This window comes from Hyperolius riggenbachi, chromosome 1 (assembly GCF_040937935.1).
Source record: "Hyperolius riggenbachi isolate aHypRig1 chromosome 1, aHypRig1.pri, whole genome shotgun sequence".
Classification (NCBI taxonomy): domain Eukaryota; kingdom Metazoa; phylum Chordata; class Amphibia; order Anura; family Hyperoliidae; genus Hyperolius; species Hyperolius riggenbachi.
This window is the reverse complement of record NC_090646.1, coordinates 432,544,181-432,557,560: the sequence shown is the minus strand read 5'-3', so window position 1 is coordinate 432,557,560 and position 13,380 is coordinate 432,544,181. Positions and strand designations below refer to the sequence as shown.

The 13,380-nt window shown below is 43.3% G+C and overlaps 1 protein-coding gene across 4 annotated transcripts in view; it reads left to right on the top strand.

Annotated features, from left to right (window-relative positions):
* PTCH1 (patched 1) overlaps positions 1-13,380 on the top strand; it is a 131,611-nt gene that overhangs the window by 45,881 nt on the left and 72,350 nt on the right. For all 4 annotated transcript variants that reach the window (XM_068237362.1, XM_068237367.1, XM_068237376.1 and 1 more), the window contains 2 exons: positions 10,493-10,682; positions 13,311-13,380. In XM_068237362.1, the coding sequence (XP_068093463.1) occupies positions 10,493-10,682; positions 13,311-13,380 (260 nt within the window). The remainder of the gene's footprint in view (positions 1-10,492; positions 10,683-13,310) is intronic.

Sequence of the window (13,380 nt, the reverse complement as noted above, 5' to 3'; positions counted from 1 at the left end):
AGGACTTAAGGCCCATACACGCGGCGTACAAATGTCTGTACAGACATGTCACGTGACAGTTCGCATGTGTGTATACGCCAAGTGACAAAGACAGTATGCAGACAGTCTTGTCTGAGAGCTTCAACTGGTGAATCCCTTGTGACTTGTCGCATGAACCGTCGCTTAGTCTGTTGGTGTCCTGTTGTGTGTATGAAAGTCTTCTACAGACAGCAGAGTCTCTACTATATGTAGTCTTTGGCAGACCGCTTCCGTTGTGTCTTCACACTTTCTGTTGTCACGTGTGTACAACTGTCGCGAACTCTAATTGTTGCTGCCATAAATATGCTGTTGTCTGTCTGTATGTCGCTGCCTCACAACTACAGACAAATGTATGCCGTGTGTATGGCCCTTAAAGTGAGTGGTTCTGTGTACCTCGTACAGTTTTTTTGAACTATATTAATATGGAAAGTAAATGTACCGGTATTAGTGAAACTGCAGGCCTTCTGTCATAGAACTATTGTTTCTTTCTGAGTGACTATTTCATAGAACATAGTCTTAATGGCAGAAATGTGTCCTCTTGTACACGTACTTGCATAAATTTGAGCACACACAAGTATTACTCACGTTATCTGTAACAAGTATAGCTGCCAGTTAATATGTGCACTTCATGTGTTTTTTTTTTTTTTTAACACTTTAACCACTTCAGGACCACAGTCTTTTCGCCCCTTAAGGACCAGAGCCTTTTTCTCCATTCAGACCACTGCAGCTTTCACGGTTTATTGCTCGGTCATACAACCTACCACCTAAAGGAATTTTACCTCCTTTTCTTGTCACTAATACAGCTTTCTTTTGCTGCTATTTGATTGCTGCTGCGAGTTTTAGTTTTTATTATATTCATCAAAAAATACATGAATTTTGGCAAAAAAAAATGACTTTTTTTAACTTGCTGTGCTGACATTTTTCAAATAAAGTAAAATTTCCTATACATTTGAGCGCGAAAGTTATTCTGCTACATGTCTTTGATAAAAAAAAAAAACCATTCAGTGTATATTTATTGGATTGGGTAAAAGTTATAGCGTTTACAAACTATGGTGCCAAAAGTGAATTTTCCCATTTTCAAGCATCTCTGACTTTTCTGCGCACCTGTCAGGTTTCATGAGGGGCTAAAATTCCAGGATAGTACAAATACCCCCCAAATGACCCCATTTTGGAAAGAAGACATCCCAAAGTATTCAGTGAGAGGCATGGTGAGTTCATAGAAGATTTTATTTTTTGTCACAAGTTAGCGGAAAATGACACTTTCTGACAAAAAAAAGAAAAAAAAAAGTGTTTCCATTTCTTCTAACTTGCGACAAAAAAAAATGAAATCTGCCACGGACTCACTATGCTCCTCTCTGAATACCTTGAAGTGTCTACTTTCCAAAATGGGGTCATTTGTGGGGTGTGTTCACTGTCCTGGCATTTTGGGGGGTGCCTAATTGTAAGCACCCCTGTAAAGCCTAAAGATGCTCATTAAACTTTTGGCCCCTTAGCGCAGTTAGGCTGCAAAAAAGTGCCACACATGTGGTATTGCCGTACTCAGGAGAAGTAGTATGTGTTTTGGGGTGTATTTTTACACATACCCATGCTGGGTGGGAGAAATATCTCCGTAAATGACAATTGTTTTATTTTTTTTACACACAATTGTCTATAGAGATATTTCTCCCACTCAGCATGGGTATGTGGAAAAATACACCCCAAAACACATTATACTACTTCTCCTGAGTACGGCGATACCACATGTGTGGCACTTTTTTGCACCCTAACTGCGCTAAGGGGCCCAAAGTTCAATGAGTACCTTTAGGATTTCACAGGTCATTTTGCGACATTTGGTTTCAAGACTACTCCTCACGGTTTAGGGCCCCTAAAATGCCAGGACAGTATAGGAACCCCACAAATTACCCCATTTTAGAAAGAAGACACCCCAAGGTATTCCGTTAGGAGGATGGTGAGTTCATAGAAGATTTTTTTTTTTTTTTGTCACAAGTTAGCGGAAATTGATTTTAATTGTTTTTTTTTCACAAAGTGTCATTTTCCGTTAACTTGTGACAAAAAATAAAATCTTCTATGAACTCACCATACTCCTAACGGAATACCTTGGGGTGTCTTCTTTCTAAAATGGGGTCATTTGTGGGGTTCCTATACTGCCCTGGCATTTTAGGGGCCCTAAACCGTGAGGAGTAGTCTTGAAACCAAATGTCGCAAAATGACCTGTGAAATCCTAAAGGTACTCATTGGACTTTGGGCCTCTTAGCGCACTTAGGGTGCAAAAAAGTGCCACATGTGGTACCGCCGTACTCAGGAGAAGTAGTATAATGTGTTTTGGGGTGTATTTTTACACATACCCATGCTGGGTGGGAGAAATATCTCTGTAAATGACAATTGTTTGATTTTTTTTTTTTTACACACAATTGTCCTTTTACAGAGAGATTTCTCCCACCCAGCATGGGTATGTGTAAAAATACACCCCAAAACACAATATACTACTTCTTCTTCTGAGTACGTGTGTGACACTTTTTTGCAACCTAGGTGCGCTAAGGGGCCCAACGTCCTATTCACAGGTCATTTTGAGGCATTTGTTTTCTAGACTACTCCTCACGGTTTAGGGCCCCTAAAATGCCAGGGCAGTATAGGAACCCCACAAGTGACCCCATTTTAGAAAGAAGACACCCCAAGGTATTCCGTTAGGGGTATGGTGAGTTCATAGATTTTATTTTTTGTCACAAGTTAGTGAAAAATGACACTTTGTGAAAAAAAACAATAAAAATCCAATTTCCGCTAACTTTTGCCAAAAAATAAAATCTTCTATGAACTCATCATACACCTAACAGAATACCTTTGGGTGTCTTCTTTCTAAAATGGGGTCACTTGTGGGGTTCCTATACTGCCCTGGCATTTTACGGGCCCAAAACTGTGAGTAGTCTGGAAACCAAATTTCTCAAAATGACTGATCAGGGGTATAAGCATCTGCAAATTTTGATGACAGGTGGTCTATGAGGGAGCAAATTTTGTAGAACCGGTCATAAGTAGGGTGGCCTCTTAGATGACAGGATGTTTTGGGCCTGATCTGATGGATAGGAGTGCTAGGGGGGTGACAGGAGGTGATTGATGGGTGTCTCAGGGGGCGGTTAGAGGGGAAAATAGATGCAATCAATGCACTGGGGAGGTGATCGGAAGGGGGTCTGAGGGGGACCTGAGGGTTTGGCCGAGTGATCAGGAGCCCACACGGGGCAAATTAGGGCCTGATCTGATGGGTAGGTGTGCTAGGGGGTGACAGGAGGTGATTGATGGGTGTCTCAAGGTGTGATTAGAGGGGGGAAATAGATGCAAGCAATGCACTAGCGAGGTGATCAGGGCTGGGGTCTGAGGACGTTCTGAGGTGTGGGCGGGTGATTGGGTGCCCGCAAGGGGCAGATTAGGGTCTAATCTGATGGGTAACCGTGACAGGTGGTGATAGGGGGTGATTGATGGGTAATTAGTGGATGTTTAGAGGAGAGAAGAGATGTAAACACTGCACTTGGGAGGTGATCTGATGTCGGATCTGCGGGCGATCTATTGGTGTGGGTGGGTGATCAGATTGCCCGCAAGGGGCAGGTTAGGGGCTGATTGATGGGTGGCAGTGACAGGGGGTGATTGATGGGTGGCAGTGACAGGGGGTGATTGATAGGTGATTGACAGGTGATCAGTGGGTTATTACAGGGAATAACAGATGTAAATATTGCACTGGCGAATTGATAAAGGGGGGTCTGAGGGCAATCTGAGCGTGTGGGCGGGTGATTGGGTGCCCGCAAGGGGTAGATTAGGGTCTAATCTGATGGGTAACAGTGATAGGGGGTGATTGATAGGTGATTGATGGGTAATTAGTGGATGTTTAGAGGAGAGAATAGATGTAAACAATGGATTTGGGAGGTGATCTGATGTCGGATCTGCGGGCGATCTATTGGTGTGGGTGGGTGATCAGATTGCCCGCAAGGGGCAGGTTAGGGGCTGATTGATGGATGGCAGTGACAGGGGGTGATTGATGGGTGGCAGTGACAGGGGGTGATTGATAAGTGATTGACAGGTGATCAGTGGGTTATTACAGGGAATAACAGATGTAAATATTGCACTGGCGAATTGATAAAGGGGGGTCTGAGGGCAATCTGAGCGTGTGGGTGGGTGATTGGGTGCCCGCAAGGGGTAGATTAGGGTCTAATCTGATGGGTAACAGTGACAGGTGGTGATAGGGGGTGATTGATAGGTGATTGATGGGTAATTAGTGGGTGTTTAGAGGAGAGAATAGATGTAAACAATGGATTTGGGAGGGGATCTGATGTCGGATCTGCGGGCGATCTATTGGTGTGGGTGGGTGATCAGATTGCCCGCAAGGGGCAGGTTAGGGGCTGATTGATGGGTAGCAGTGACAGGGGGTGATTGACTGGTGATTGACTGGTGATTGACTGGTGATTGACTGGTGATTGACTGGTGATTGACTGGTGATTGACTGGTGATTGACTGGTGATTGACTGGTGATTGACGGGTGATCAGGGGGGATAGATGCATACAGTACACGGGGGGGGGGGGGGCTGGGGAGAATCTGAGGGGTGGGGGGTGATCAGGAGTGGGCAGGGGGGGGGATAAAAAAAAATAGCGTTGACAGATAGTGACAGGGAGTGATTGATGGGTGATTAGGGGGGTGACTGGGTGCAAACAGTGGTCTGGGGGGTGGGCAGGGGGGGGGTCTGAGGGGTGCTGTGGGCGGGCAGGGGGGGGGGGGGGAAATCAGTGTGCTTGGGTGCAGACTAGGGTGGCTGCAGCCTGCCCTGGTGGTCCCTCGGACACTGGGACCACCAGGGCAGGAGGCAGCCAGTATAATAGGCTTTGTATACATTACAAAGCCTATTATACAATGTAAATGCGGCGATCCGGGTGCTAGTAACCCGCCGGCGCTTCCGAACGGCCGGCGGGTTACTGCGAGCGGTGGGCGGAGCCAGTCCCCGGCGGCTGATCGCGTCACGAATGACGCGATCGCCGCATAGCCACTCCCGCAGCCGCCCCCGCCGATGGGCGTATTGCGGTCGTTTGGGCCCAGTCTTTGCCGCCGCCCATCGGCTGGGGGCGGTCGGCAAGTGGTTAATGCATGTTTGACCTGAGCCATTTAATGTATTTGATGTGTTTTTTGACTTGCTATATGGTTACTGGTGGGTGCTTTCTTGGATTAACATGCACATACTTTAAGGAAGAATTATTAGGAGGTGCAATGTGAAGCAATAATTCTGATTAGTTGATATTGGCAGTTGCTCCAGTTTCCTTTTGCACTGGTTTAGTTAAGTTTCCCCTTGTGCTTTCTGCTGATGACACATTAAGAGATGCAATGTGAGAGATATTTGGAAGATCACAGAATTTACAAGCAATACAGGTGACTATAAAAGAAATTGTGCAGTGGAGAGCTGTCTAGTTAACAATGATAAGCTTGAAGAAGACAGAGTTGAAGGATTTGACATTGCACCCTGAAATGCATCCAGTTAGTTTAATGTGGTGATTGAGAATTTTGGAGGGGGGGGGGAGTGAGTATGGGCATAGAACTTTTTTTTTTTTTCAGTCAAGAGAGATTTGGGTACCAATAAAATGTCGGTAATCAAACACAATAAATTGTACATGCATGGTGACCTAATTATCGGCAGGTTTGCGCATAGGTGGATGGTTTGGAGAGATTAGCGGTTAGGGTTAGGCATCAGTTGGGGGGGGTTAGTGTTATAGAGAACCTGGGGCGTGTTTGTCAAATCATATTACGACACAGAGGCATGTTTTGTGTACAGTGACCAGCCTCTGTGTCCTTCTATTGTGCCTCCAGACCTACCCCCCGGGCTCTGCTGTCCCCCCACCCCCTTAAAAAAGGGCAGGCTATCAACAGCCGACAAGCAGATTGTCGCTAGCCTGCTATTTATCGCTGACTGTCATTCATCGCTCCTCCCCGCCTCTGTATAGCGCGGCTCCCCCACCTGTGTCCTTTCCCTCCCTGCCTCTGTAAACTTCCTCCAATCGAAAGGGAGCAGGTGGGGAGCTAGCCTGGCCCTTTTTAAGGGGAGGCAGCAGAGCCCAGGGACGGGGCACAATAGGACACAAAGGCTGGTCACTGTACACAAAACCTGTCTCTGTGTCCTAATATGATTTGACAAACATGCCTTGGGTTCTCTTTAAAGACCCTAGGCTTTGGTGAGTGCATTAGATTGTGAGCTCCTTGAGGGAGAATAATTATTTTGGAACATCAGTGCTATATAAATGCATAATAATAATCATTAGTGTGTGCAATCCTGGTGTATTCTCATCAACACAAGTGTTAATTCTACAGCTAACCCAACAGAGCAAGTCCGAAGAATCAGGTAGTCGGGTCCCCTTAAAATTTTGAGGTTTTCTTTAATTGGTATGAAGCTGGCTCCTAAAAATTTCCTAATGGCTTCTGGATGTGTTAAAGTGGCTTCTGAATTTCATGATAATTTGTTTGCCCTTGATCTAAAAGATATTGATGATATTTAAGATAAGCAAAGCTTTCAATTTTGAATAGAAAATGTCAGCTTCAGCTTTCTTATTGCCAAGGCCAGCTTTTGTAACGTTGGTGTAAAGGAAAATTGCTCTGGCCCTGCCAATTTTTTTGAGGGCGGATGTATGTACATAAAAGCCATTGATTGTGAAATGTGCTATAGGAGCAGACTGTTTATACAAGTGCAAGAAATTGTACAAAAATGTTCAGTCTGCTCTGCAAGAAAAGCCTGCTTAAGGTGATTTAGTTTCTCCATATGGAAGTCTTATGCTGGAGAGAGGGTAGAATTAAGCTTCGAGCAACATTCAAGTTGTTTTACTGTTATTTCTGTTGTATACTGTATTTTTACAAATATATTTTATTATATAGTATTAAGAAAACTGCATCACCGAAAGGGGACCATTCACAGATCAGACCTAAAAGGAAAATAAAAGAGAACTTCAGAATTAATTAGATAAAATATCTCCTTAATTATCTTTACCTTTGACAATTCTAGTATCCCGTTCCCTTGCTTTTAATCTGCTTTAGAAGGTTGGTGAGAATGAGCTTTTACCTCCAGAGGGTTTAAAGGGGACCTAAACTGAGAATGATATGGATTTTTCCTATTAAAATAATACCAGTTGACCTGACTCTCTTGCTAATCCTGTGTCTCTAATACTTTTATCCACAGCCCCTCAACAAGCATGCAGATCAGGTGCTCTGACTGAAATCAGACTGGATTAGCTGCATGCTTGTTTCAGGTGTGAGATCCAGATACTACTGCAGCAAATTAATCAGCAGGAGAGCCAGGCAACTGGTATTGTTTAAAAGGAAATATTCATATCCCTCTCAGTTTAGGTTCCCTTTAAGTTTAACACTGAGAAGGTGTTTTACGCCTTGCCACGTTAGGAGTCAGCAATGCACTGTTTCTTGCATGCAGAGCTTAGCCATATTTAAAGAAGAACTTCAGCCTAAACAAACATAATTTCATGAAGTTACATCAGTTATGTTAATTAAAATAGATAGGTAATATAATCTCTTACCCACCGTTTTAAAAAAAAAAAAACAGGCAAATGTTTGTGATTTCATGGGGGCAGCCATCTTTTTGGTTGAAAGGAGGTGACTGAGCATGAGACACATTTCCAACTGTCCTGTGTCCTGATCACCCCTCCAACAGAACAACAACATCAGAAATCCCATCTGCTTTGCACAGCATCAGGGGAAAAATGCCTGGGCAGTTTTCTTCTGTGCAGCTAAAAATGAGGCTTCGGTAAGAAAAACTAAGTTCTGATGCTGTGAAACTGTTAAACACCAAGTCTTTTTTCAGTGCTACTGAGTAGATTTTTAGTCTGGAGGTTCACTTTAATATCTTTAGACTTATTGTGTGGTGGGTGGTAACATACTGGAGGTATGACTGACTGCACAGTATATGGCTTTACTTGCTCAATAGTGATGTCTGGATAGAGCTCTGAGGAGCATTAGCAGTTCCCAATTGACTTCCTGGTTCAGAAGTTCAATCACTTGTGAAGCTCTGCTTCATTGTGTAGCACAGTGCTGGGCTAGCTACAAGGTAGCCAAGGTTACTTCAAAATTACTACCGACACCTAACACTTTTTAGTTTTTCTCTAATTTGTTGTCATTGAAGTTGGCTCCTAAATTTTATCACTAGATTTTGTATTGGATAAACTGGATCCCAAATTACAAATGTATTGAGTTAACTTTTGGATTCTATTGCTTAATGCTTAGGTATTGGCACAGAAAACATGGAAATATTCTCAGTAGGGACATGGGCAGAAGCCCACACATAAAGGACCTGATGGCATGAAGTAGCACAAGACCTAAAAAAAAAAAAAAAAAAAAAAAAAAAAAAAAAGCTTTTACAATGGGCAAACGCTGAGTAAATAGGTTATTAATGACTCTTGTCAAAAAAAAAATCTTTTTTTTTTTTTTTTACTGCAGTTTCTTTTTAAGGACCAGAGCTTTTTTCCCATTTATACCTTAGTGATCACTGTGATTGGCTTGCAGTGATCACAGGCCTCCTGACCATGGTAAGAAGATCACAGCTGAGTTCAGTGGCATTGGGGACCCCCGATTGTGTCGCCTGTTACAGAGCGGGTGTAGTAAAATCTACGCTGCATCAGGCTTGAACAGCCACAAGTGCAGCGTATATTTTACTACAAACAATCCTGGAGTAATTCATCGCTCCCGGACTATCGCGGTTGAAATCTGCGTTGCTACGTGACTCTTACAGGATGTAGATTTCGGTCCCGCCGCTGCCGCAGATCCCGCTGCTCTGTCCCTGTCGCAACCCGCTGCACATATCTGCCGCTCTCGTGGGTCTCTCCGCCTCTTCCTGCCGTTATTATGATGGAAATGCTCCGTGAGCGGTCAGGAGCCGATTTCATTGGCTCCTGACCCTGTCATCACTGTAAGCCAATCCCATTGGCTTACATTGATGGACAGGGTCATGAGCCAATGAAAGTCGCTCTTGACCGGCGCATAGAGCATTGCCGTCATAGAGCCGGCAGAGAGAGGGACCTGCAGCGATGGAAGAGCGGGGGCCATGTGCAGCAATTCGCAGGGAAGCAACAATCTATGGTACCGGCAGTCTCTGGTCTAAGGGGCCAGAGACTGCCAGTCCAGAAGTAATTATAGGGCAAGTGCTTTAGACACCTGATTTTGCTATAGCAGAGTAGCACTTCTGTTTCTATAATGAGGGGAGGAGGGATGATGGCATGCTGGACAATAGAACACCTTCTTAGCCAAGATGACCCTTAAAGAGACACTGAAGCGAAAAAAAATATGATATAATGAATTGGTTGTGTACTATGAATAATTACTAGAAGATTAGCAGCAAAGAAAATATTCTCATATTTTTATTTTCAGGTATATAGTGTTTTTTCTAACATTGCATTATTCTATCATATGTGCAGATTACACAACACTCAGCAAAATGAGTCTTTCAGAGCAGTCTGTGAAGTAATGACCTCTCCTCTAGCAGAGGAAAAGTAAACAGTTCAATTACAGTTGAGATAATAAAAGTCAGGTAACAGCCCTCTCCACGACTAAAGCAGGCCATACACTGGCTCGATTCCCGGCCGTTTCGAATCTGCTGCCAATCGTTCGCGGTAAACGCAGCCGCCGATCCGATTTCCTCCCGAAATCTGATCGGTCCGTCGATCGCGCCGTGCGGGAAATTACCCTCGATCGCCCGCGGGTAAAGTGCGCGTCGCTAGCGGCGGCCGATCCGATCAAGTATACATTACCTGAGGCTGGCTCCCGGGCGTCTTCTCCGCGCTGCACGGCTCTGTTCCGGCTCCATCCATCCCGGCGCTTCCTGTGTCACTGCAGTGACCAGGAAGTTCAAATAGAGGGCGCTCTATTTGAACTTCCTGGTCACGGAGTGACACAGGAAGCGCCGGGATGGAGCCGGAACAGAGCCGTGCAATGCGGAGAAGATGCCCGGGAGCCAGCATCAGGTAATGTATACGGGGGGGGGGGGGACAGGCGGCAGGAGCAGCTCAGCAGATGGTGAATCGGTTTCAGGCTGAAATCGATTCACAATCTGTTTGCAGTAAAGGCAGCCACACAATCCCTCTCTGATCAGATTCGATCAGATAGGGATCTGTCAGCTGGTCGATCTAATGGCACATCGACCAGTGTATGGCCACCTTAAGTTAGTCGGAGAGCTTAATAGCTTTTTTGCATAGAGATAACAACTGGAGCTTCTCAACTCTTCCTGTACTGGAAACAATTAGACTGATGTATCTGATCTTAATGTTTTATATCTTAGCTGTACTACACATACAAATCATATCATCATCTTTTTTTTTTCGCTTCAGTGTCTCTTTAACGTCTACCTCAGTCGAGTGTCATCCATCATATTTACCTATCTTTGAATTGTTTGTTCAGATTTATGTTGCCTGTTGTAGATAATAAAAAAAACTATGCTTAAATTCCATTGATTTTTTTCAGTTGGTGGGCGAGTAAGTCGTGAGCTAAACTATACCCGACAAAAGATTGGAGAAGAAGCCATGTTCAATCCACAGCTTATGATCCAGACTGCTGTAGAGAATGGGGGTAATGTCCTAACATCTGAAGCACTGAAACAACACCTTCAATCAGCACTTGAAGCCACCAAAGTGCAAGTCTTCATGTACAACAGGTAAATGTTCCCTCTTTCTAATTACACCACTTGTCCTTTGGGCTAGGAGCACACTAAGCAGTGCAGAAAAGCATGCATTTTCTGCTTTGTGTGTTTTTAATTTTGTTCTGTTTTGAAATGCACTCTTTTAAGTGATGGCGTTTTGGTGCGTTTCGTGTTTATGCTTATTTCCCTAATCAATAGAGTAAAATATTTGAAAATATTGCAGCAAGTTGTACATTTTCAAAAATGCACGATGTAAAACACACATATATGAGTTTTACATGCGGTCCATAGACTTTCATAACTGCAAAACCGCTAGGTATTCCACAACACTAGTGTTTCTGCCTAGTGTGTTATTAGGAAACCGGAGATCAGATAAAAGCCTGTTTTTATACTTGCCTGGGCTTTCTCCAGCTCCTGCCACTCAGTTCTGCCGATATTTCACCTGGTAATCTGACCGGCCACACTCTTCAGCGCATGCACGTCTTGGCCACGCACCCTCCGTTGCGTTCCCGCAGCCAGGAACTTGCTGCGCACAGGGGCGCATGCGACCGGGCCGCACATGTGCTGAAGGACACAACTGACAAGATTACTGGGCCAGATAGTGGCAGAACTGAGCAGCAGGAGGGTGAAGGAGCCCATGCACCTCATAGGGCTGGAGGAAGTACCAGGTAAGTATAAATACACACTATTATTTCATCTCAGGTACACTTTAAAGTCAGCATTACACAGATCTGCTTATATAGAACTTCAGCGCTAGTTGGTACCTCCACAAACAGTATTCATTTTAAGTACAAGAATTACAATCATTGCATCAAAATGAACAATCAGTCAGTACAATATTAACTAAATCATAGCATTGATCTAAATATGCAATGATTATTACCAATCTTTTTTGAACTGTTCAATGTTGTGACCATCTTACAAAAACAGACTAAGGACCCTGACACACAAGAGAGGGATTTGCGGGTCGTTTTTGTCTTTTAGAAAAAAAACACTTCCATTGACTAACATGAAAATAGCCACAATCATGATTTTGCGAATGACAATTTTGCTGAGATTTTCCTGCGATTTTAATGTAAGTCAATGGAAGCATTTGAAAAAAAAAAAAGAAAATTACCCGCAAAACGGTGTGTCAGAGTCCTCCGGTCTCTCCAGTTTGTCAGGGCCCTAACTGTGGAAAATCCGCTTTTGGGGCTATTGCCTTACCGTTGTTACTTTGCATGACCTCCAGTGCAGCATGTGTGGAACCAGAGTCCATTTATATCCTCTTGACTTAGTCATATGTAGGATTATTATTATTATTATTATTATTATTATTATTATTTACTATTTTATATAGCGCCAACATCTTGCACAATGCTGTACAGGGTATATTGTCTTGTCACTAACTGTCCCTCAGAGTTGCTCACAATCTAGTTACTTGCACTTTGGTGCAGTTACTTGTTTGCAGATTTGTATAACCACCCAGCTTGGAACAGGACCACAATAGGTGTAGAAAGTTGCCCTTCTCCCCACATCCTCACCTCAACATTTATCATCTCTATTATTATAGATAGCTGCCAGTCTATCTCGGGTTCCATACCATCTGGTTAAAGAGACTCTGTAACAAAATTTTCAGCCTTAGTTCTTCTATCCTATAAGTTCCTTTGCCTGTTCTAATGTGCTCTGGCTTACTGCATCCTTTTCTAATTGCACAGTGGCTGTGTTATCTCTGTTATATGATCTAATCTGTTTCCTTCTGTCAGCTCTGTCTGGCTAGGCTGGAATGTGTGGAATTTGCAGGGCTGCTTGTGATTGGATAGAAGTGATACACACCCTCTGCAGGCTCTGTATGACTCACACACTCTGCTTATGTGAGCCTATCACCAGCTGGTTAGTTTATTTGTAAACCCTGCCTAAAACTGTTAATTACAAGCCAGGATTGCAGCAGAGCGTGGCAGAAACAGCACAGATACAAGTGCAGTTATCTCAGCAACACTATCTATTGCGTGTGCTAGGACCAAACAACAACAGATAATAGAGAAAGAGAACTAGTCCTTTAAACCAGCACCACACAATGATATAGTTAAATAAATCAGTTTATATATAACCATAATATTTCTCACTAAAGAACCATGATAAAAACACTTAACATCGGTCATGCTGCCCAACATGATAGCAATAAATGTGCAAATACAAATACAATATTGTATATAAATAATTGTATTAAATAATTCCTATGCGCCTGATATATAATAAGACTGATTATAATCAGCAAAAAAACACTGTAGAGTGCTCAATGCACAACTACTCACAGTGATTGAACCCGGGTTCAGTATATGGCTCAAAACCAGTACAGTGATACTACGTTGTCATACATATAGTGAACACACAGTGTGTAATACAACCATCAATATGATGCATACAATATATAAGATGCAATATGATCAAAATAAGTGAAAGAAAAAATCCTGAAGTGAAATTGTGACACTCAATAAGGTGACTATGATACTGCATACTCCAGAGTGGACACAGTAAAGTTTGCAATATACTTAACCGGACAGCGCAATGGGAATGAAGCTACAGTCTGTTATGAAGCTACAGTATTTATTCATATTTTTAATAGACCTATAACTGTCTTTTTCTTTGTGACTTTCTTTGCAGGCATTGGACACTAGACAAATTATGCTTTAAATCGGGAGAACTTATCACAGAAGCTGGCTATATGAATCAG